Source organism: Schistocerca cancellata, chromosome 10 (genome assembly GCF_023864275.1).
Source record: "Schistocerca cancellata isolate TAMUIC-IGC-003103 chromosome 10, iqSchCanc2.1, whole genome shotgun sequence".
Lineage (NCBI taxonomy): Eukaryota > Metazoa > Arthropoda > Insecta > Orthoptera > Acrididae > Schistocerca > Schistocerca cancellata.
The window spans coordinates 134,131,677-134,157,311 of record NC_064635.1 but is presented as its reverse complement, the minus strand read 5'-3'; the positions used below and the strand labels follow the sequence as shown (position 1 = coordinate 134,157,311).

The 25,635-nt window shown below is 41.8% G+C and overlaps 1 protein-coding gene across 1 annotated transcript in view; it reads right to left on the bottom strand.

Moving 5' to 3' along the window:
- Nucleotides 1–25,635, bottom strand: part of LOC126106596 (atypical kinase COQ8B, mitochondrial) — a 155,281-nt gene that overhangs the window by 117,978 nt on the left and 11,668 nt on the right. The window contains exon 2 of the mRNA XM_049912940.1: nucleotides 11,036–11,123. Coding sequence (XP_049768897.1) covers nucleotides 11,036–11,123 — 88 coding nt within the window. The remainder of the gene's footprint in view (nucleotides 1–11,035; nucleotides 11,124–25,635) is intronic.

The following is a 25,635-nucleotide window of genomic DNA, read 5'->3' as shown; positions in this document are numbered from 1 at the left end:
TTTTCTGCATCTTATTCAGTGGCACTGTATAGATTAGTTTTACTTACTACTATCTCTATTTCAATCCTAATGAGAATCAAATATCCACAGATAGTTACTGTTATATAACTTATTGTTATATAATTTATTTTGCTCTAAAATGCATTTTTAACCCTCTGAATCAACATTTCAGCTCGTTGCTCAATCTGTACTACTTTAATGAAAATTCGGAAGCTGTTTTCTTATAGTGCTGTTCAAATACTATCAGTTGACACTTATATGAAATAGAGGATGGGGAAAGAAAGGGGAAGGAATGGCGGGAATTCATGACTTCCAGCTACACAGTGCATTATGGTTATGCAATGAAGAAAGTTGAAAATTTTTGAGAGACCAGGATTCTAATCCAGATGTTTTGTTTCTCTAAAATGTTTCCCTTAACCATATCAGCCATCTGAACATGCTCTCCATCCAACTCAAATTCTCAACTTCTCACCCGCTGCAATGCAGCCTCCCTCATCCATTAAACCTCCACTCGCAATTTATTGATTCCCATAGTAGGAGTTCAGATTATACTAGTGGATCTGCACTGAAACAAATGTCAAGGAGACATTGTGCCCTTAGAGGAATGTATATACAGCCAAAACATTATGACCTCTGCTCACAGTTATGTCGGATGTTGCCCAATGGTGACGTGGGCACGTGATGCAGTAACAAATTTATTTATTTACTTTTTCTTTGCGTGGATGGCTTTTGTAAATGTCAGACTTAATACTATGGTTATTTTTACACTTATAAAATACACTATATTCTGTAGCTGTTGCTTCTTATGCCTATTTTTACATTTATCACATTACAAGTGATATGCTAATGCCTCATGTTACAATCACTATCTTAAAATTCGTTGAAAAACTATAAACATATTTCTATTAGAAAAGATTTTAATTTTGTTTTAAAAACATTTCCTGTGTACGTTCTTAGAGCGTTTGGTAGCTTGTTATACCAAATCAAACCATTGATATATGGACTTCTATCAGTCATTTTTAACATTGTTCTGTTACGGAAATAGTTACACTTTGTTCTACAACTATTTTGAAGATGTACAGAGAATATATTGTCAGATATTTGTGCTGCACAAAAACTTCATGATGAATCTCTATGTCCCATCCCATGTATATGTCTTATTGCTCTTTTCTGTAGTAGTAGTAGTAGTAGTAGTAGTAGTAGTAGTAGGTAGTAGTAGTAGTAGTAGTATTCTTTTTAAATGCACATCAGCTGCACAGCCCCATAGTTCAATTCCGCAATCCAGAACGGGGTAAAGTGTTCCATAATATACTAATTTCAGTGCTTGGCTAGGAACTATCTTTGCAAGCTGGCTGAGGAGATATATGGCACTACTGACTTTTCCGTATACGAAATTAATGTGGTATGTCCACCGCAAATTTTCATCAACATCCACACCCAGGAATTTACAGTTACCATTTTCTGTTGCAGAGATATTGCACACACTGTTCATATTGTTGTGGTGAGAACTGCCCATTTTAAATGTCAGAAGTTGAGATTTTGTGACATTCATATGCATAGCTATAACACCAGGAGAAAGGATGATCTTCACTATGCAGGGTTAAATCTGACTTTGGCACAGAAAGGGGTAAATTATGCTGCCACAAAAGTCTTTGGTCACCTACCAAACAGCATCAAAAGCCTGACAGATAGCCAAACAACATTAAAAATAAATTAAAAGAATTTCTAGATGACAACTCCTTCTACTCTTTGGCTGAATTTTTAGATATAAATTAAGGGAAGGGAAAAAAACCAACTTAAACATTAGTGTCATGCAATATTTTGTGTAATTTAATATCTTGTACAGACATCTTTTATTAACGTGACACGTTCCACATCATTATGAAGTGTCGTATTCATGATCTATGGAACAAGTATTAATCTAAACTAATCACCTTGAGTCCCTGATCATTGAAGTATTTTGTTACTTCTGTTATACCACTAGTGGCAAGAGATTCTAGCTCATTAGATTCACTCCCATGGAATAAGACTGATGTGTAATCTTCATAGCTTACAATATAGGAGTTAATTGGTTGTGCAATGTCGTTAATATACATATAAGGAAGAGAAAGGGTCCAAGGATTGAGCCCTGTAGTACACCTTGTAATACAGGTTCACTGGTGGACTGGGTGTTCACGATTTTATTATCTAGTTTGTATGACAATTGAGTGCTTAGCTTACGATTCAGCAGGTATGTGGTTAGAAGATTCATGGCTTGATCCCCAATATTATAAGATTTTAGTTTTTTAAGAAGTACCCTGTGGTTAACCATATCAAATGCTCTAGTCAGGTCTAAAAATATACCTGTAGTCTGCATCTTCTGGTCCAACAGACAGTAAACTTCATGGATGAACTGTGTTACTGCTGTGGTTGTACTTAGCTCTTTTCTGAAGCCATGCTACGAATCTACAAGCAGTTTATGTTTTGTGAAAAAGGCACTTAGCTGAGAAAGGATAATGCTTTCAAATATCTTACTAAAAGTGGGAATTAATGATATTGGTCTATAGTTGGAGACATCTTCCTTACTTCCCTTTTTATACACTGGTTTCACTACACTCATTTTTAGAACCATTGGATACATGTTTTCTCTAATACTGCAATTAATCTGGCGAGTAAGAGGTCTAGAGATTTCTTTTAAGGGCACTTTAGTAATAGCACTGGATACGCAATCCCATCCAGATGAAAATTTTCTCTTTAGCATGTATGTTGCTCTGCGAACCTCCTACTCATTCACTTCCACAAATTCAAATTCGGTACACTGGGTGAGATGGCATCGGGTCTCTACCTGTGAATCTATAATATGGGTTGATTGTTCGTCAGAAATATAGTAGTTATTAAAAATATTAAATATAGTATCTGGGTTTTTTATAATGTTACCATCATGTCTTATGCTGAGTGGTTCCATGTTCATCTTGTTGGGACCTTTTCGGTATTTGTCAATCAACTTCCAAGATGCTTTGCTTATGTTGTCAGACTGTTCTATTGTTTTGCCATTAATCTGCTTCCTTAGGTTAACAATTTCAGTTTTAAAAGTTTGCTAGGCCCTATTGTATTTTTCCTTGAAAACCTGCATAGCAGTAGCTTTATAAAGCTGGTTTGGATCATGTACTTGCTGTCTGAGCCTAATCAGATTTGGTGGGAGTTTTAGTCTAGGATTACTTCCATTTTGACAGTGTTTAACTACCTTCTGGATTTCTCTGACTGGACAACTATATTCATAATGATGCAGTAGGGTTGAGTAGAATTCATTCCATTTCTCATCCAACCCTTTTACCTGGTACACAGAATCCCATTTCTCATAGGCTAGTTTGTCTTTAAGAGCATTAATATTTGAGGTATTCAGCATTAGTTTCTATAGCACAATTTTTGTTATTTTAGGCATAACTGAATTTATGTACTCTATCACCTGACAGAAGTGGTCAGAATAAAGAAAATCTAAGTTACTGTAATTTACCTTATCTATAACATCTTTGTTGATTATAGAATAATCTATTCTGGTGGAACATGTATCCGTCACTCTGGTGTCAGAGTTCACTATATTTACAAGATTGTATAAGGTCAGTACATCACTGAGTTTCAAGTTTACTGTACTATTTGATGTATGTTAGTGGGGCAGACACAGATAGGGAATCACCCTAGCGAAGATATGGGCTGCAAATGGGGAAATACATTGAGATAAGCGACTTTGACAATGCACAGGTTATTATTGTGCAGAGCCTGTGAACGAGTATCTTGAAAATGGTGAAAGTGGTCGAATGTTCGTGTGCTACTGTCATGAGCACCTACAGAAAGGGGTAGGAGGATGGTGAAACTACCACTAGGCACTAAATATTTGGACATCCACAACTCTTCACAGAACATTGGGTTCAGTGAATTGTCTGCTCTTAAAGTAAGTTATTTGGTGATTTGTGGCATCTCTGCCAAAAGAGCACAATACTGGTACAAGCACAAGTGTTTTGGAGAATACCATCCATCGTACATTGTCGAGCAGGGAGCTCCACAGCAGACCACCCCTACGTGTTCACATGTTGACACAACAACATCGTGAATTATGGTTGCCTCGGGCACAATACCATCGGGATTTGACTGTCAGTCAATGGAAGCATGTTAGCTCTTCAGGTGAATCACATTTTTGCTACACTAGGTCAATGCTCATCTCCACAAAAGCGATCATTGAGGTGAATGGCAGCTCAAAATGTGCAGTGCGCCACTGACGCAGGCTGGTGCGAGCAGTGTTATGCTATGCAAGACATTGTTCTGCTCTTGCATGGGACCTGTGGTAGTAATCAAAGGCACGCCCCCAGCTGTGAACCACCTGCATCCCTTCATGCTTTATGTCTTTCCCAAAATGTCATCTTTCAGCAGTATAATCGCTTGTGTCTTGGAGACAGAACTGTGCTACAGTGGTTTGAGGTGAACTCATGTTGATGTCCTGGTGACCACATTCATCTGGTGTAAATCCTATAGACCCCATCTGGGTCGCTATCAGGTGCAACACCGCGAACACAAATCAGTGGCTCCTTATTTACTTGACCTGCATGTCAACATCTCATGCCCCGTACCTCCACAAACCTACCACCAAACTGATGTTTCCCTGATACGCAGGATGAGTCATGTATTTCATTCCAAAGACAGACAAACAAGCTGTTAAGGAGATGGTCATGTTCTGGCTCATCAGTGTATTCGAGTGACGTCTGTTCTGCCAGACATGTATGATAAAACAGACACCACTCAAATGTATAAATTTGACACTTAATTTGTTATGATCACTTGCGGCTTTTAGGAATTAATGATTTTTATTAATAAAATGTACATTCACATCTTTCATCATTAACATTTAGGGTACTATTATATCTACAGAGTGAGTGTTCAGACGTGCTTCCTCGTGTCGTTTCTCTCTTCCATGTGCTTATTCTGTATATTTAGTAATACAAATTTTACTTATGTGGCAGCTTTCAAATAATTTTCAGCCTCCGAGTTTGTATCATCGCAGCACCCTAACACCATTTTCCAGCCAGAAACAGACGCCCATCCAGGTAAAGCCACTCCCAGTAACCCTTCAGACTGTCTGCCATCAATATGACAGCCAGGATACTTCAGGGCACTCGTATCGCACCAATAGCAGAGGTCAACGTGTCAGCGGCTCAGCAAACAGAGAGCTGCACACACTACATCCTCACAAGTTATGCTAAAACTGTGTTGACACTCGCACCACTCAGCATAGCGTCACCTGTCGAACAGCATATGAGTAGCCGCACCTATCTGTCATCTCCCAATAGTGGAGACCTAGGCACGGGTGATAAGTCAGATTGTTGATACAGGTTGCAGCTTAAGGACAAGGATAGGTGGAAAGCAACATGAATGGAAACCCGCATCACACCACTGGTTATCGAAACAGACAGTGATGATGGCTATGATGATGATGATGATGATGATGACGACAACATATAATGAAGGCTTTCATGACTAATTGTCTTAGATGCTGGTGAATTTTCCAAGTTAAGTGTTTCTGTGATTAATATTAAGCTTTCAGGTTTCCAACAGAGTAAGTTTGTTGATACATTGTTTCCATTTTCTTAACAGTCGAATTGTGTCAGTATTTCCTTCCCATCCCATCTTACCAGTAGACATTCAAGGTGGGGGACAGGGAAAAATAGACATGTCAGAATATAAAAGATATAGAAAACTAAATGGGAACAAAGAAAGAAATAACTACTGAAAGGAAAGGTTGCGCCAGAATAAATTAACAGAAATTAGGGTCAGGTGAATGGAAAGAATGAAGAACAAGTTGTACTGCCAATTCCAACCTGTGTAGTTCTGAGGAATGGTGTCGGGAGAGTATCTACAGGGGGTGTCACGTGTTGTGAAACAGGCAACTATGTTACAACTGTCATGTTTTAGAACATGCTCTGCAACAGGATATTTATTGTGTGTTGCCAGAATACATCCTCTGTCTGTGCCCATTTATCCTAACTAATAATTATGCTACCAGCTGGGATGGAAGGAAAGACTGACTGTTGGGGACTGAACCAGGCAAGACTTGAAAATCTAGGAACTTAAAAAGGTGGAAGATAGGGAAATCAACAATACAGAGATTAGTGATAAAACATCTGGGCAACTTTTCCTAATTCTCTCTGTACCCTAAACTTCACCAGCCCTTCTGCCTGAAGAAGGAGCCACTATCTCCAAAAGCTTGCACATTTACTTAATTTACATGTGTTTTTTCCTGCCACCATTTGATGAGCAGATTTTTCATTAATTATATTATATGGTCAAACTATTGTTATATGTATCTAACAGCACTCTATATTAGAAGCAACAACTACAACACACACTGCCGCCACCACCACTACCACTACCACTACCACTACCACTACCACCACCACCACCACCACAAAACGTTACCACTTCTGCTGAACTCCCACACACCTACATGTTGACTTGTTCTGATGGAGAGCCCACCTATGGCTGAAGTCCACGGCGAGGGCACCGCCCCTAGGGTACTTTTCCTCTACAGCACAAAGGCTACCAATGTGACAATTTTGTGTATAATAGCTTCACGTAATCAAACAGAGGTGAAAAAAGAAGGAGTGCCAAAACTGAAACCATTTGATAATCTTTGCAGGGTACTCACAGTCATGTTCAGTCAATGAATGTTGCCTTACACTGCCACCATTACAGCTTCTGCAACTTTTCTGGGGTGAAGGTTTTAGTGACAGACAGGTATGTAGCATATCCCAAGATCTTTGTTAGCTCCCTCGAACTGAAAACAGTGTCGAGTAGTTGAATGAAAGCATAGGTCACACTCTTTTACAAGAAGGGTTGTAGAAATGATCCACATGTATATCGTCCAATATCCTCGACACTGACTTGTCGGAGAACCTTAGAACGTATTCTGAGCTCAAACATAATGCAAGGTATCTCGGACAGAATGACCACCTCCGTGCCAACAAGTGTAGATTCTGAAAATATCAATTGTGCAAAACCCGCTTCACATTTTTCTCACATGACATAATGAAAGCTTTGGATTGAGTCAGTCACATAGGTGCAGTACTACTTCATTTCCAAAAAGCATTCAACTCAGTACCACATCTACACTTAAAGTCAAAAGTGTGATCGTACTGGGTACAGAGTGAAATTTTTGACTGGATTGAGACCCTTACATGTTGTGTTGTATGTTAATGACCTTACAGACAATATTAAGAGTAACTTCAGACTTTTTGCAGATGATGCAACTATCTTTAATGAAATACTGTCTGAAAGAAGCTGCATAAATATTCAGTTAGACCTTAATAAGATTTCAAAGTGGTGCAAAGTTTGCAACTTGCTTTATATGTTCAGAAATGTAAAATTGTGCACTTCACAATATGTAAAAACGTAGTACCCTATGACTATAATATCACTGAGTCACTGTTGGAATTGACCCACTCATACAATTCCTAGATGTAACACACTGTACGGATATGAAATGGAATGGAATGATCACATAGGCTCAGTCATGGGTAAAACAGGCGGTAGACTCTGGTTTATCGTTTGAATACTGGGCAAATGCAATCGGTCAACAGAGGATGTCACTTACAGATCACTCGTGCGATCCATCCTACACTATTGCTCGAGTGTGAGAGACCCGTACCAAACACGACTAACTTGATATTGAACGTATACAGAGAAGGGTAGCACAAATGGTCACAGGCTTGTTTAAGCTGTGGGAGAGTGTCACAGAGACACTGAAGTAACTGAACTGACAATCTTTAACTGTTCCGAGAAAGCCTATTAACAAAGTTTTGAGAACTGGCTTTAAATGACAACACTAGGAACATATGACAACCTTCTACATATCACTCAGATGGGGATTTGAGGACAAAATAAGACTAATTTCAGCATGCACAGAGTCATTTAAACAATCTTTTTCCCATGTATGAGTGGGTCAATTCCAACAGTGACTCAGTGATATTATAGTCATAGGGTACTACGTTTTTTCATATACGCAAAGTGCACAATTTTACATTTTTAAACATACAAAGCAAGTTGCCAAACTTTGCACCACTTTGAACGGGAAGGAATTCTAATAACTGGTACAATGGGACGTACTCTCTTCTATGCACTTCACAGTGATTTGCAGAATATGGAAGCAGATATAGAAGTCCTGGCAGGGCCCTATTTATGCATACAATATCTAACCCACAGCTTAGGTGCTCATGCCACAAAAATTTAAAATACAAGAAAGGTGTCCACTTTCATACCATGGTGTGGGGCTTCTTACAATCATAAAAGATGTAGATGTAATTATTTCGTATGGAATTTTCAGTTGTATTTATTAACAGACAGCTGAGAGGAATTAAGTCGGCATACACCTTTCAAATCCAGCAATTCCTGATGTCAAATTCCTACTGGTGCTCAGTCAAACAGGTGGCACTTCACCTAGTACAGATTATAAAGGTTCTGAGGCTGAGGAAAGCCTTTCTGAGATTATGATATATTGTGAGAAATGTGAAAGATGTCTTAAGATCCACAGTGTCCGATAGCTTATCGAATAGTGACATTGTAGCGAGGTCATATGACCACCGTCAGCATTTTAGAGGGAAATTCCAAAGTAGAGTAAAAAATGCTTCTTTTTAAAATACGAGCATATTTTTATACAAATATTTTTGGCATAACCATTGTTCTACTGCCTATTGGACATAATTTCAAAAATTTATCAACATCACTATTACACCCGTTATGAAGATATTTGAAGTAGTACAAAGTACAGGCGAAAGTTAACTGTCTGTAAGGATTATTTCAGAGTTTGGTTTCAAGGCTGATGACCTGTATTTTATTTGAATTAGACATAAGTAAAATATACAAAGGCTACTAGCAAAGTTTTGCAATATGACACAACAGTAAGTCACCGGAGGCCGATTGTTGCTGTGTTCTGAGTATTGTGCTAAGTCTGGGGGTGCAGTCGTTAGCCTGAAGTGCTTGCTATGGCATCGTGGCCACGAAGTGAGATTTGTGCAGTTTTATGTACAACTTAATGTGCGGTTTAAACATAGACCAGTGCTTTGATGAAATGACTCTTGCACTCAGTGATGTATCTCCACATCGTACAACTATATTCAGGTGCTACAGAAAATTCCACAGAGGGAATTTCACGCTGGAGGATGCTGAGAGAACAGAAAGGCCACACCCATCAGTTATGGAGGAAAACATTGATGCTATGAGGAAAATGCTAGACGAAGACAGGCAAGTGACATATAAGCAGATAAAGGATAGCTTAGGCTAAATGCACCAGCAATTTGTTTGATTCTGCATGATCATTTGCGAGTAAAGAAACTTTGTTGTCTGTGGGTGCTGCATGGACTGACAGAAGAGCAGATGACATTATGTGTGACTTGGCGCCGGAAGATGTTAAAAAATGTTTTCTAAGATTCCAGAATGTGAATAACACCGTGACAGGTAACAAGACTTGGCTGTACTATTATGTTTTTTTTTTTCAAATCGAGTGGAATTGTGGAGCGTGTTGTTTTGGATACAAAGAAGACAGTCAGAGCTAAGTGGTACACTGAGCAGTGCCTGCCCGAAGCCATCCAGTCTTTGAAGAACCTGTGACTGAAGTCGAGAATGAACACTCAGTTCCTCCATCACGACAATGCTCCAGCTTGCCACAACAGAGCATGCACCGAATACTGGCAGGGTACATGAGCGAAACTTGTTGAGCACCCTCCTTACAGTCCAGACCTTGCTCCTTCTGACTTTGCACTGCTCCCGCATGTGAAAATGAAGCTGAAAGGAGTGCAGTTTTCAAGTGATGAGGACCTCCTAAGGGCTTGGGACAACGTGTGTGCCTTACTCCCTACAGAAACTTTGGAGAACAGATTTAGGGATTGGTTTCGGAGGATGGAGAGATATATTCAATGTTGCGGAAATTACTTCAAAAAAATTAAATAAATAAAGCCGTAATACAAAACTTTCCTGGTACCCTTTGTATCTGGTTGTTAGAGAGAGAGAGAGAGAGAGAGAGAGAGGAGGGGGGGGGGGTGCATTGGCGGGACAGGTGTGTGCAGGGCTGGAGTGGGAGTAAGGAACTAGCAAACATTGACATGGCTATGTGTGGGTGAGCTACCTGTGTGTGAATGTGTGTTTTGTTTTGTTGAAGGACTTAGATCAATAGCTAATAATGACTTTTTTTTACAAAATGTTGCTGTTCACAGCACCGTTAATAAATCATGTTGACTACTTAATGATTTCAATTTTTCATTTTTTAATTCCATGAACTCATTAAATTTAAAATTTTGGACACGTAAATAATGAACTTTTAATTTGAAAATTTCTCTAAAATGATATTTTTGCAGCTGAATTGTCCCAAGATTTTTCCCGGTAGTGCCTGCACCACAAGTTCAGCTTAGCAGTCTACTAATGGTAAATATGTAGGTAAGTTTCATGACATAGCGCACATAACAATGAAATTATTCAGATGGTACATTTCCAAGACAAGCACAGAGGCAAAGCTAAGAGGAAAATGAAACAGAAAGCTACCAAATTTTTCATTCTAAGAAGGCAGAGGCAAGGAAAGACAGAGGAATGAAGGAAGGAAGGCGTAGAGGCAAAAAGAAGAGTGAGGGGAGTGAGGGAGGGAGAGTATTTACATTAAGGCAACAAGCCCTCAGAAATCAATGAGCCTTGTCTCTTGCCTTAAACTGTTTGACTTGCCTAAGCACCACAATGGAAAAATCTGTCTTATTAACCTTTCTGAATGGTTTTTTACTATTCTGTCAGTCCTTTGACTTTCTTCCTTTTTACATAAACAGTAGACAAATTTAAAAGCCGACAATTTCTGTCCTTTTATTTTGCAAATTTGGAGTTCTCTTTCAGAATGTATTGGTCTGATCTGTGCATTTTCTGCTATAGAACTACCTTTCTTTAATTTTTTTCCTGATTTTCAAACAACAAGAGAAACGCATAATTGCATCTATCTAATCATAGAATAAAAGCAGACGTGATACTTGGCAAATACCTTGAGAATATTTCGCATATCCTTTCACACCTTCAAACACCATTGATGTCCTCTCAATTGTTTCAGATATCACCTTTGATAATTCATTCTGCAAAGAAAGATACATGTTTTTATAAGAAGACAAATTAGCATGGAGGATAGTTACATCTTAAAATACAAGAACACATTTTCAGTTTTGTTGTCATATTCAGGCCATTTAAGTTAATTAACGATGGCATAAGCTACAAATACAAGCTTTCTACAACTGATGAAGTACATCTAGCATTGCTATTGAGAGACAAGTTAGGCAGCAGATGAATCAGGAATTGGATGCCATGCTGTAGTTAGATTAAAATAACTTTCTTACAGTGATTTCAGTGAGTTTGGGGAGGGGGGTAGGGTCTAGAGGTCAGTCAACCTTAAATTGCGTCTCAAGTGCCACCATCCCTCCTCCCCTTGTGATAAAACTATTTAACTTCTACAACTGCATCCACCCTATGAAAACCATTATGAAGTGCAGGGCAGAGGACACATCTAAATGTACCAGTTATAGGCCTCCTTCCCATTCCATTCACAGATGGGACACGAGAAGATTGTTTAAACATTTCTGTGTGTGCTATAATTACTCTAATCTTGTACTCACGAACACTACATGAGCGATATGTTGGGGTTGTACAATGTTCCTAAATTCATCACTTAAAGTTGATTCTCAAAACTTTGTAAGCAGGCTTTCTTGGGATATTCTGTGGCTATCTTCAAGTGTCTCTCAGTTCTGTTTATTCGGCACCTCTGTGATGCTCTCCTGTGGGTCGGACAAGCTTATGACCATCTGCGATGAACTCCTCTGTATGCATCCAATATTCTCTGTTAGTCCTATCTGATAAGGGTCCACTATATTTGAGAAACTTTCCGGGATGGGTCAAAAGAGTGTTTCGTAGGCAATCTGCTTTGTAAATTGATCGCACTTTCCTATTACTTGACAATGGAACCAAAGTCTGCTGCCAGCTTTATGTGTGACCGAGAATGTGTGGTTGTTCGCTTTCACATACAGTACTACCATTCTGTGAGTTGAAAAGTGAGCAGTTTTAAATTTCTGTACACTTAAGGCATGTAGCTACAATCTGCACTAATCTGAAATCACTTCAAGATCAATCTGAATAGCTGTGCAGTATTTCATTGTAGACAATTGCATTGGCTGCAAAAAGCCTGAGGTACACCACTGCTGAGACTGCTAAGCACAGTGACTGCAGAGGGGTCAGAGCTACCATCCACGCCTCACAGCAAATGTGGACTGGCATCGGACGGCTTCCTCTGTACCTTTGACACACTGCAGCTTTTCGAACACAAGCTCCTCTCCTCAATTCATTCCTCAATACTCAATCTAAAATCCCTCATAGTTTCTCAGTTTAGCTATGCCCTGAATAGTGGAAAATTGAAAGGTTGTTAATACTAATGTTAATTGGAATTTACATCTCCGAGTCCATATACTGTGGTAAATTATACACGATCCAGTCACATTAATGTGACCACCTGTCAATAGCCTGAATAACCACCTTTCACTGCGCAGACTGCTGCGAGACATGCAGGAAGAGGGTCAATTAGGTTCTGGGAGGTATTGACAGGGATGTGGAGCCATGCTGACTCCAGTCGCGTGGCAAACTGTGCTGATTTTCTCAGCTGAGGATTCACGGTGCAAACAGCTGGACCAAGATGGTCCTATGGACTCTCAATTGGGTTTAAATCTGAGTAGTTTGGTGGCTAGGGAAGTATGGTAAACTCATACTTGTCCTCTTCGAAACACTCATGTACCCTGATAGCTGTATGACACATTCATTGTCCTGGTGGTAGATACCACTGTACCAAGGGAAAACAAATTACATGTAGGGGTGGATATGGTCTTCAAGGATAGTAACATGCTTGTGTTGATCTACTGTGCCTACCAGGATGACAAGATCATCCACGGAATGTCACAGAAACATTCCCCAGAACATAACACTCCGTCCTTGTTTGCTTTCAGATGTTTCACCCCTTACAGTCCAGTGTAAGATAAAATGCAATTCACCTGAAAAGGCTGTCCACTGCCATTCAGTGGATGTCCAGTTCAGCACTGGCACGGAAATTCCATACTTTATCACTGACAAACAGCAGCCACCACGGGTGCACGATCCAGGCACCTACTACTCAGGCCCATACTCAGCCATGTTTACTGAACAGTCATTGAGGAGACACTGTTGGTAGCACCTTGGTTTATATGGGCAGTCAGTTGCTCAACAGTTGCGGATCTATTCATCCATACACATCTCCACAGTCGTCATTCACCACTGTCGTCTATGGCCTGTGATGCACCACAGTTGCCTTGCTGCCGGTTTTGGATGGTGCCATTTTGCCACGCATAGCATAAAAAAAACCACAATGCCACGCAAACAGTTACAAACTTGGTCGCACATGTGTTTGTACAGTCTTCTTTAGAGATGAGCTACACTTCCCCAGAGTTCTCTCTATACACACAAGTCAGTGGCCACCTTAGCTGCATCTGACTTCACACGTCCATTCCATTTCACATCACTTGCAATGTTATAACTAGACACTTAATCTACATGACTGTGTCAAGTCACACATCATTAATACTGATTTTTAACATCACAGTACAGTGTTGCTACTCATCTGCTTTAATTTACATTTTGCCACATTCAGACTAGCTCCACACAGGGTCAACTTTGTAGTGCTGCTCAGTAGTTCGAGAGCAGTGCTTCCAATGACACTGGCAGTCCAACCAAGTGCAAGTGGCACTCCGAACGCACCTTAATGGTACATTTGCAGCACATTAGTGGCGCTGCAAACTCTGATCAAATTGTATAAAATTCTGACTAACAAGCGAAGGATATTTCATTAAATTTTCAACAAGTTTTGCCACAAATTACAATAGAAACTTGCTACCTTCTTCATTATTTTGTTGGGGACAGAGATGGATATAAGTTTGAGGACACACTTTATGTTACTGGACTGAAGGATGAGATGCCAGCACACAGCTATCTATATGGAAATATTGCTAAATGCATCCGAACAGCATTTGCTGATTACTTCACGAATAAAAGGGCACGGAAATGACAAACATACTTCGAATTTGAAATCGAGATAATTATGCAGCTGAGCTTGTTTGCTTAAAATACAAGTTTGCATAGCATTGTAGCTACTACAATATTTGCTGTGTTATTGTTATTTGTTGGAAATAAACATTATTTTTCTTACAGATTATGTTTTTCTCTATTATGGACAAGCTAGTGAAATTTGTTTCGAATTTGCCAACGATGGACTACCACATATTATTCTTTGCTATCTTATTGCTGTAATCGTCATGTTTCAGATCTCATATGGCAGGCCACTTTTCAGTCCCGATGGTAAAATTTCTGTACTGACGTCTGGTTGCGAGTTCCTGTATTCGACGCGATTGTCTATGACAGTGCAAACCTACTATTTCTTCTTAGCTGCAGCTATTGCACCCTTGAATTAGCAGTGCTGCATTCGTGTGCTTGAAACATTAGTGAGGCTGTGGAGCAGTCTGAATACTACCATTATTGTAGTAGCCACCAGAAAGATCGCGGGAGGCGCACATTGGCACGGCGCGTCACGAATGGTAGTCGCCGCCAGTAGAGTCCCGTCCACCAGAGGGCACGCGAGAATTCGGACGCGACCTCTGCCGGCGTAACAACAAGAACAACAACAACAACAACAACTCCGGCAGGACAGGCCGTGCGCAGTCAGTCAAGATCGGGCCTGCCTAGGACACAGTCTCGGTCTACGCTAAGTGAAGTGCGACGTAACGTGAACAGTGTTACTACACAATTGGCGACGAGTAGGGTCGTTCTTACGCGTGTTGCGTCGTTGTTCCGGTTTCGCAGTTTCTCCACGGCATGGAGGATTTGGTGCGGGTTTTGGTTGCGCAGCAGACGGAGCTCATGGCCACCATGAAACAAGTGCTTCCGGCGTTGCTCTCCACGCCGTCTGCTCCGGCGCCGTTCCCTCCTCCCTTTCCCCCGTATGACGAGACGGCGGAGGATTGGGACGCATATGAACATCGCCTTCGGCAGCATTTCCAGGCGTTTCATGTTGTCGATGCGGAGGTATGTCGTGCTCTCTTCTTGTCTTGGATATCTCCTTCGCTGTATCAAGTTTTGCGGCAGCTAGCGCCGTTGCAGGAACCCTCGTCCTTGTCTTTTGACGCATTGTGTTCATTGCTGTCTTCATATTATCGCCGCCGCACGCATGTTGTGGCGGCTAGGGTCGAGTTCTATCAATGCAAGAAACAGCCCCATCAGTCTTACCGGGCATGGGCCGCAACCCTGCACGGTCTTAGTCGCAAGTGTCATTTTGTCACGGAGCAGTCGCGGGAGTCGTATGCCAATGTTATGGTACGCGACGTCATTGTTCGTTCGGCCCCTGATAGGGAGGTCCAGCAACGGGCCCTGCAGTTAGAAGACCCTTCCCTCGAAGAAGTCCTGTCCATTGCTCAATCGTATGAAGTCTCTCACGCAGCAGGTCAACAGCTGGAAGCGTGGTGCGACGTCGCGGAGGTTCAGGGCGGCGTGGCCGCGTCCACTGTGTCCGGGGTGGACGACGTGCGGGCGGTACAATCCGGCCGTTACGGCCGCTCCCGCGCGGCGCGTAAACAGAATTCCGGCCGCCGGCCCCTGTTGCCATCCTGTGCGTCGTGCTATATACATCACGATCGGTCGAAGTGCCCCCAGCGTTGGGCCGTTTGTCGCAAATGTAATAAAAACGGCCACATTGCTAAAGTTTGCCGCTCAGCCTCAAAAGAATCGAAGGAAGCAAGTACAGAGGACGTGGACGTTGACATTCAGGAAGTTTCATCGGGCCAGGCTCCCGACGCATCGGCACGCAAACTCTTTATCGAGGTGTCAGTTCGGTCGCGCCGGTTACAACTGCAAGTAGATACGGGCGCGGCAGTTTCGTTGTTGAATGCACAAACGTATTCCGACCTTGGATCGCCCCCGTTGGCGCCCGTTTACCGGCGTCTACGCGGTTATGGTAAACAGTTCATTCCCCTACTGGGTCAATTCACTACCGACGTGACTTACAAATCAGTCACTCGGCCTATTACTTTTATTGTTGTCAGTGATGCGAGCTCCGCTAACCTTTTTGGCCTGGATGCCTTTCAAGCTTTCGGTTTTTCTATCGCTGACACCATACAGTTGGTCTCCGAAGACGTTCCCTATCACTCATTGGAATCTTTGATCTCAGACTTTCCAGATGTTTTTGAGGAGGGCCTGGGGCGTGTTTCAGATATTGAAGCTCACTTAACGTTGAAGGCGTCGGCTCGCCCGCGTTTTCTACGCGCGAGGCAGATCCCCTTGGCTCTCCGCCCTCAGGTAAAGGAAGAGCTAGACCGGCTGACAGCCCTAGGGGTCGTTCTTCCCATTTCTTCCAGTGAGTGGGCTTCACCCCTCGTTATTGTCAAGAAGCCCTCGGGAAAATTACGTCTTTGTGGCGATTTTAAGGCCACCATTAATTCCCAATTGGTGGTGGACACCTATCCTTTGCCTCGTGCTGATGAATTGTTCTCCGCCGTGGCGGGAGGCCACTATTTTTCGAAAATCGATCTGTCAGAGGCTTATCATCAGATACCACTTGATGAGGACTCCAAACGGCTGGCAGTCGTCAACACCCCGTTTGGCCTTTACCAATACCAGCGGTTGGCTTTTGGGATATCCAGTGCCCCGGCGATATTCCAGCGTTATCTTGAGCATGTCACGTCGACAATCCCTCATTGTATTAATTACCTGGATGACATCATTGTCACGGGCCGCAGCACGACGGACCACTTGCACAACCTTCGCACCCTCTTTCTCAAATTCAGGTCTGTGGGCTTGCGTTGCAACCTGCATAAGTCAACCTTCTTCCAACCGTCCATTGAGTATGTGGGCTACACCATATCTCGGCACGGCATCCAGCCACTAGGAAGTTTGGTCCAAGGTATCGTCAACCTTCCTCGGCCCACTTCGCTGAAGGAGTTACAAGCTTTTTTAGGCAAGATAGCCTATTACCACCGGTTCATTCCCAGGGCTTCCACTATAGCCCACCCCCTGTACTGCCTTCTGCACAAGGGTGTTCCTTTTGATTGGTCGCCTGCATGCGAGCGAGCGTTCACCTCGTTGAAGGGCCTCCTCACGTCAGCCCCTTGTTTGGCTACTTTTGATCCCCATAAGCCGTTGGTCCTGGCTACGGATGCTTCGCAGTATGGGGTGGGGGCGGTCCTGGCCCATCGCACCGCAGATGGTTCCGAGCAACCACTGGCGTTTGCGTCGAAAACGCTTAGTCCCGCGCAGGCCCATTACTCCCAGGTGGAAAAAGAGGCTTTGGCCATTGTCTACGCTGTTACCAAGTTTCACCCTTTCTTGTATGGCACGAAGTTTCAGTTAATCACTGACCATAAGCCGTTAATATCGTTATTTGGCCCCGCCTCTCAGATTCCGGATAGGGCAGCCCACAGACTCCAGCGCTGGGCCTTGTTCCTCTCTAAGTACCATTATGACATTCGTTTTCGCCCTACAGGCCAGCATGCCAACGCCGACGCTCTTTCCCGTCTTCCGGTGGGCCCGGACCCTACATTTGATCGAGAGGAGATTATGTGTTTTCATTTGGATGTGGCGTCCCGCCAAGCGGTTGATGGCTTCCCGATCACTAGTTCTCGAGTCGCCAGGGAAACGGCGGCTGACCCGGTTCTCCGGCAAGTAGTTCGCCTCATTCAGCAGGGGTGGTCGTCCCGCCCTCCGGGCCGGGCCTCGGACCCTCTTCGTAATTATTTTCTTCTACGAGACCGTCTCTCGGTCTTGGAAGGAGTTCTCCTTCTGACTACCGATGATACAGCTCCTCGCGTGGTTGTTCCTGCAAGTTTACGAAGGGAGGTCCTCAAGTTATTACATGCGGGGCACTGGGGTGTTTCCCGTACTAAAACCTTGGCTCGCAGACATGTGTACTGGCCCGGTATTGACAGAGAAATTGAGCACTTGGTGGCCGCCTGTTCCCAGTGTGCGAGCCAACAAGCATCTCCCAGGGCAGCGTTCTCTTCATGGCCGCCGGCAACCCAGGCATGGGAACGTGTTCACATCGATTTTGCGGGCCCGTTTCTCAATGGCTTTTGGCTCATTGTCATTGATGCTTATTCCCGATTCCCATATGTGGTTCGCTGCTCCTCAACCACTTCAGAAGTTGTAATCCAGGCACTAGCAAAAATCTTTTCTGTGGAAGGTCTGCCAATCACCCTGGTCTCGGACAATGGACCGCAGTTTCTTTCGCAGACCTTCCAGGATTTTTGTAGGCGCTTCGGTATTCGGCACGTTTGCTCTCCCCCCTTCCATCCACAATCGAATGGGGAAGCTGAGCGCATGGTGCGCACCTTTAAGACACAGATGAAAAAAGTATGTGCACGAATTTCCTGCAGAGGAAGCATTGATGTTTTTCTTGACGGCATACCGGACCACACCAATGGGAGACCGCAGCCCCGCAGAGCTCCTCCATGGGCGTCAACCTAGGACTCTGCTGCACCTCCTCCAGCCTGGTCCTCGCCAGTCTTCACAAAACGGAGTACCTGGCTTTCCACTGGGTATGTCAGTCTGGGCCCGTGGGTTTGGTCGCAATCCGCATTGGATACCGGCGGTGGTCCTGCACCGCCATGGCCGCCGGCTCTATACCTTGCAGGCGGGGGACCGGGTGGTATGTCGTCACCAAAATCAGCTCCGTCCACGTTCGGGCACCCACCCTCCGACCTCTCGGACACCGGCTTCCCCATTGCCGGCACCTGTATTGGTTTCACAGGGGACGTTACCTCCTCTCCCCGCTGTGACTCTGCCACACTGCGATGGTTCTCAGCCTTGGCAGCCTCCAGTGGCTCCAGCACCGGCATCGCCGTCATTCGAGATGCCCCAGCGAGACCTTCATTACCTATCTTTAGTGTGGCACTAAGTAAAACACTTTCTCGAAATCTGGGAATATGGATCCTGCCTCTTGCCCTTCACCCACTGTTCGTAGGGTATCGTGAGGAAATTGGTGTTTCCTCCTCCCCCCCCCCCCCCCTCCCCACCTCACCCCCTTATGAATGTTGGTTTATAAATCGGTGCTGATTTGTGGACAGAAGCTTCTCTCTCTTATGAAAGTTTATTATTTGAACTTAGCATATGCTCAAAGAATTTTGCTGCAAAACCAACATTAATTCTGCACATCTATTTTTTTATCCTTCTTATATAAAGGAGTCTCTCTCACTTTTTTCCAGTTGCTTGGGACTTTGCACTGTGCAAGAGATTCATGATAAATGCAGGCTCAGAAATGAGCTAACGGTGACGAGTGCACACCATAAAATCAAACTGAAATTCCATCGGACTTGCCAATTTATTTTTTTCAACTTTTCAGTTGCTTCTCAATGCCAAGGGATGCCTATTCTATGTCTACCATATGCAACAGTCAAATGACTGTACACCTGTATGATCCTCCTATGTGAATGATTTTTAAACATGAGACAAAAGTGCAGATTTCCCTTTTTCTGTCTTCTATTATCACGCCACACTGGTTGATGAGTGACTGAGCAGAAGCCTTCGACCTGCTTAGTGATTTTACATAAGACTACAATTTTCTATTCTCCTCACAAGATCTTCCACTATGTTTACTGCAATCTCATGATTGGTCACATACACTTGAACAAAGCACTGCAATAGTGCTAGCTTTTAGGAGAGTTTCCTTTATCTGGAGATAATAGCAGAAAAAAGGAAGAAGACTGTTGTCATTGATCATTGCATGAACCCACTGAAGCAGCCTTTTCCCTACAAATTATGTTACTGCAGTAGGGTATCATGGAAATAGTTTTCTGAGAAAGTGTGATTATGTCAGTTTTAGGAGTACAAGATTGCCTGGAAAGAAGACACCCATCTTTGTCAAAAATATCTAACACACTACTGTCTCAAGTTAAAAAGGATACTGGATGAGAGAGGAAAAAACATTAAATGTTACCCCTTAAGTAATTAAAATTATCTATAATTGAAAATAAATGCATAAAAACAAGGAATAAAAATATGAACAACTGTATGCATGACATAATGCACACTCAAGCACAAGTGAATAAGTAAGTAAGTTAGTTAGTTACTTCATGTTCCATGAATCATTTTGCACGATAAATCATCATGATGTGGAACAAGTCATTTTACATTCACATTGCAAATTAATTTGTGCATCTATTTGTACTCTAAACGTCGCCATATATATATTCCTTCCCTGAAATGAAAACAAGATATACAGATTGAATTAACAATTCCTGTCTTTCACCTTTTATACACTATGAACACAGAAATTCTTCAACAGAATAGAAGGAGTTGTCAAGAAGAAAGATTTTCAAATTATTTTAAAATTTTACCTTGCTGTCAGACATTTTATTTCACTGGGAAAGTAGTCAAAAATTTTTGTTGTAGCGCTGTGCACCCCTTTCTGTGCTAAAGACAACCTTAATGTTGAGTAATGAATGTCATTTTTTCTTCTAGTATTGAAATTATGTACCTCATTATCCTCTTGAATTGTAGTGAATTATTTACAACAAACTTTATGAGGGAATAAATATACTGAGAAGCAACAATCAGAATGCCCAACTCCTTAAACAGATGTCTACAAGATGATCGTGGGTGAGCACCACTTATTATTCTTACAGTATGTTTTTGGGCAATGAAGACCTTGTTGCTTAAAGATGAATTACCCGAGAATATTATTCCATATCACATTACTGAATGAAAATAAGCAAAATATGTCAACTTACTGATTTCTCTCTCCCCAAAATTTGCTGTGATTCTAAGTGCAAATGTGGCTGAACTAAGTTGTTTTAGGAGTTCCAAAATGTGTTTTTTTCCAATTTAAATTCTCATCCATACGGACACCTAAGAATTTTGAAGTTTCCACCCTATGTATTATTTCATCACCATGTGTTACACTGGTGCAGTACCCGTAGAGGTGCAGAACTGAATATGATATGTCTTTGAGAAATTCAGGGTGAGACCATTCGCAGAAAATCAGTCAATGATACTTTTGAGAACTTTGTTCAACATTTCTTCCGTTTCTGTATGTATACTGGGAGTGATTACAATACTGGTGTCATCTGCAAAAAGAACTATTTCTGCTTGTTGTTCATTAGATGATAGATTATTTACATATATGAAAAACAGTAGAGTATCTAAGATTGATCCTTGGGGAACCCTATACATGATTTCTCCCTAGTCAGAATTACGTCCCTGGATTCTGTTGGTTGAATTACTACTAAGTACAACTTTCTGAATTCTTTTGGTTAGATATGACATGATCTATAGGTTGGCTTTACCATAAAACCACCATTTATCTAGGAGAATTCTATGATTCACACAATCAAATGCCTTGGATAGGTCAAAGAATATACCTACCCGTGCTATTTTGTTTTTAATGCTTGTAATATCTGGGTGTGAACATGTAAATGGCATTCTCAGTAGAGGAACCCTTCTGAAACCCAAACTGTGATTTGCTGAGGATATTACAGTTGCCAAGGTGAGATATTATTCTAGAATACATCACATTCTCAAAAATTTCGGGAAATGATGTCAGCAGCGAAATAGGTCAGTAGTTACTGACATCTTTCTTATCACCTTTATTAAAGAAGGGTTTAACAATGGCATACTTTAGTCTCTCTGGGAAAATGCCTCAAGTTAGTGATGCATTTCATATTTCAGACAATGCTGGACTTTTCAAAAAATTTTAAAATTGGCAATACTGGACTTATTACATTGGAACAAATATTTAGTACTCTATTGGAAACACCATCAAAACCAGAAGAGCTTTTATTCTTGAGCGAATCTATGATCCTGTAAATTTCAGAAGTAGGAGTTGGTGGCACATTCATATGCTGTAATTTTATGAGAATTACTTCTTCAACATATTGCTGTGATCTTTCTCTTTAACTGTTGGTCCCTATGCTTTCTACTATGTTTAAGAAATGATTATTAAACAGAGCTGCTAGCTGGGACGTGTCATTTATAACCCTTCCATTCAATTCAATAGCAATGTTATCCTCTTCTGTGGGGGTCGACCGAAGCGTCTGGTCCCACCCGTCTGCTTTGACTCATGACTTAAGGCTGTTGTGGTGCGTAACGTCACAATGGCGTGGAATTTAGTTTGTGAGAGTGGCGTGTTTGTAGGTGTTGTTTTGATGTGATCAGTGGTGCTCTCTGGTGGTGTGTTATGTGATGTTTTTGGTTTAGTTTGTGTGTGTGGCGTGTTTATAGGTAGCGTATTGTTGTGGTTGGTGGTTCTCTCTGGTGATGTGTTTATGGATAGCATGCTACGTGGCGTATGGGGTTCATTTGCGTGATAACATTGCACGTGTGTGGTATCGGGACTGTGCTTTCAGCGGAATATTTTTCAGTGAGTTAACGATTTTAGTTTTGTTATTTAGACATTATTTTAGTTTTTTCTGTTCGTCGTGTGTGAATTTTGGTAAACTGCTTTTTTTATGTCTTTGGTAGGTATGGATATAACTGACTAGGTCAACAGTTTTCCGTTGCCGTCAATGATGGGGGACAGTGTGTTGTCTGTGATAAAATTTCTTCAACTATTCCGATTTTTGGACGAAGTCGTGAAGTGTTCAGTATGTCGTGAAGAAATGAGGCTTACTAAAGTTCCGGTGTCTCGGACCAGGGGCAGCTGTATGTGGAGATGACATAAGGATAACAGTCAAGGGAAGTGTTCGATTCCAATTTTGTTGGTTTGTTGTGTTTTTTGAGGTAGTGGTGATTGTGGACGTGGTTGTAGTTTTGGGTTTTATGAATTGGTATCAGTAGTTTCTGTTGACCTATATAGGTCAAAGGAAGTGTTCGATTCCAATGTGTGGTTGTGGCTGTGGGTGTTCCGGTATCGGGAGTTGCTGTTGAGCTATATAGGTCAATGGATGTGTTCGATTCCAATTTGTGGGATCAGGAGCTGCTGTTGAGCTATATAGGTCAAGGGAAGTGTCCGATTCCAGAGGATATTGTTTAGTGGAATTTGGGGAGTTTGGTGTTGTCAGTTTTTTCATCATTTTGTGTGGTTTGGTATGGTAGTGTGTGTCTAAATTTATTTATATTTACTTTGTCCCCAGCCAAAAACCCCCAATTTCCCACGCTTGTCCCGTTAGTTTCATTAGGTTTTTTGTGGAACGTGTGTGTGTTGGTTTTTCAATGTATTTTCCTGTTTATGGTCATGTTTACATGATGACGTCCTAGGCGCCATATTGGAGTCATAGTGTATGGTCGTTTCTGCCATATTTGTGACTTCATGGGTCAAAGCAGACGGATGCAATCGGATGCTTCTGTATTTCCCTTCTGTGGTTGGTTGTCCTGTCTCTTGCTTCATTATATTCCATATTGCCTTAACTCCGTTGTCAGATGTACTGATTTCTGACACTGCGTGCATGTTTCTTCATTTTTTAATAACCTTTCTTAGTAATTTTGAGTAATTTTGTAGTTCACAGCTACTGCAGGGTCTTTACTTGTTCTTGCCAAAAGATACATTTCCCTTTTCCTTTAAAACTTAGGTACAACAATGGTAGCCCAAACATAAAATATTACTTTGTGAGGTGAACATTAGTCTAATAAAAGGACTAAACCTTCCTTGCTGCACACTAACAGAGGCAAAAAAACTGTGGAAAGGAGCCAAAGGCTGTTAAAATCTGCTCTCTAATAGCTTCAAGACAAGTCCAGATTACTCAAAATTTTAAAACTAATGCTACACTCATTAAAGGTTTTAATGACGTTAATCACATACGGGCATTGAAATGAATCAATGGTAACATGTGAAAATTTATGCCGGACTGGGACTCAAAGTCGGATTTTCCACTTAACACGAGCAGTCACCTAAACTACTTCAGACATCCAAGTGCACTCCCCATCTGAGCCAAATACCCAGCCTGTTACAGCATATACACACGGCGTCACCTACTCATGAGAGAGAGAGAGAGAGAGAGAGAGAGAGAGAGAGAGAGAGAGAGAGGGGGGGGGGGGGGCGTGTGTATGTGTGTTTTTTTTTCTCTTTCAGGCATGTCCGAAAGGATAGACACCTTATTTGATCTAGCGGCTGATCAAATTCATTGTCAAAGTTTTTAATGACATTACCTGCATTTGAGCATTGATATGAATCGATGGTAACAGGTGAAAATTTGTGCTGGACTAGGACTCGAGCTCCGATATCCTGCGTAACACATGTTACGTGAAAATTCAGATTAAAGTACTGCACAAATTTTCACCCCTCATTTCAAGCCCAAATGTGGCGAACCTCAGTGAAACTTTTGGCAATGTATTTGTACGGTTGCTGGATCAAATATGGTGTCCATTCTTATAAAATCATTGTTTGAAGTAGATGGCATATTTCCAGCAAAACCATTTAATGTCCCCCAATCAGCACTCAAATAACATTCACGACACTGTTCTGTAATCACAAAAAAGCTGCTAAAACCTTAGACTAGGGAGAGTGGTTGTGTCACATAGTGAGCGAGGGGATTGGGGAAGAGGGGCTGGCAACGTGGAGGCAGGCAGTAGGAGTGAGAGATAGGAATGTGACACAAAGGTACCACAACTGGTGATGATATAGCGGGATCAGGTTGTGAGGGGGTGGCAGAATAAAGGAAGGGGAGACTACCTGGAAGGGGTGTGGATGCAGTGGGTTAGCAGAGACTCAGGCCAGGAGGACTGCAGGAATGAAGGATATGTTGCAAGGATAACTTCAATCTAGGTAGCTCAGGAAAGAGTTGTAAAGCAGCCACTGAAATCGATCATATTGTGAATAGCAGCTTGTTTTGACAATGGGTGGTCAACTCTGCTCTTAGCCACAGTTTGGCAGCATGATTTATGTGTTATATTGAGACCACAACAAAAATGAAGGTCATGTGGTTTTGTACACCACATTAAAATTCTGCAATCTGCCAGATAATGATATATAATTGAAAGTAGTTCCAGAAGAATAAAGATTTTAGCAGCTCTGTGGAACTTGCACACAAAAATGTCTTACGAGAGCTGTGGATCACGATTTAAATGAAAAACAATATTCAGCTGAAAAATGGCATTCTGTTCTATTGACACCATATGTGTTTGTTCTGAGGCTCTTTGTGATTTAAAAGGAAGTAATCAGTGAAAGGACAATGTCCTTTCAAAGCCAAGCCAAAATGACCTTGCCTTGTCTGAGTGACTGGGCAGAGTTAGACCACAGATGGCCAGAAAAAAAAAAAAAAAGCAGAACTATTCAGGCATTGTTTTTTCCATCATTATATATCAGCATGAAACCACGCATTCCAGGAAATTTCAAATTACAGGAATTGCATTTTCAGAATACAGAAGGGTGTTTTAAGAATTATATCTAGTATAAATCCACAATATCCTCCATAGGCCTTCACAGTATGTGTATATTCATTAATGCCTTGTCATTACCAATATTTCTCTCTTCACAAAAAAATAATGAAAAGCATGAATATAATACTAAAATCAAAAACAATCTCTACAAAGACCTCAAGTCATCTAACATCAGTACAAAAAGGAATCAGATACATGGATACAAGTGTATTCAACAACCTAGCAGTA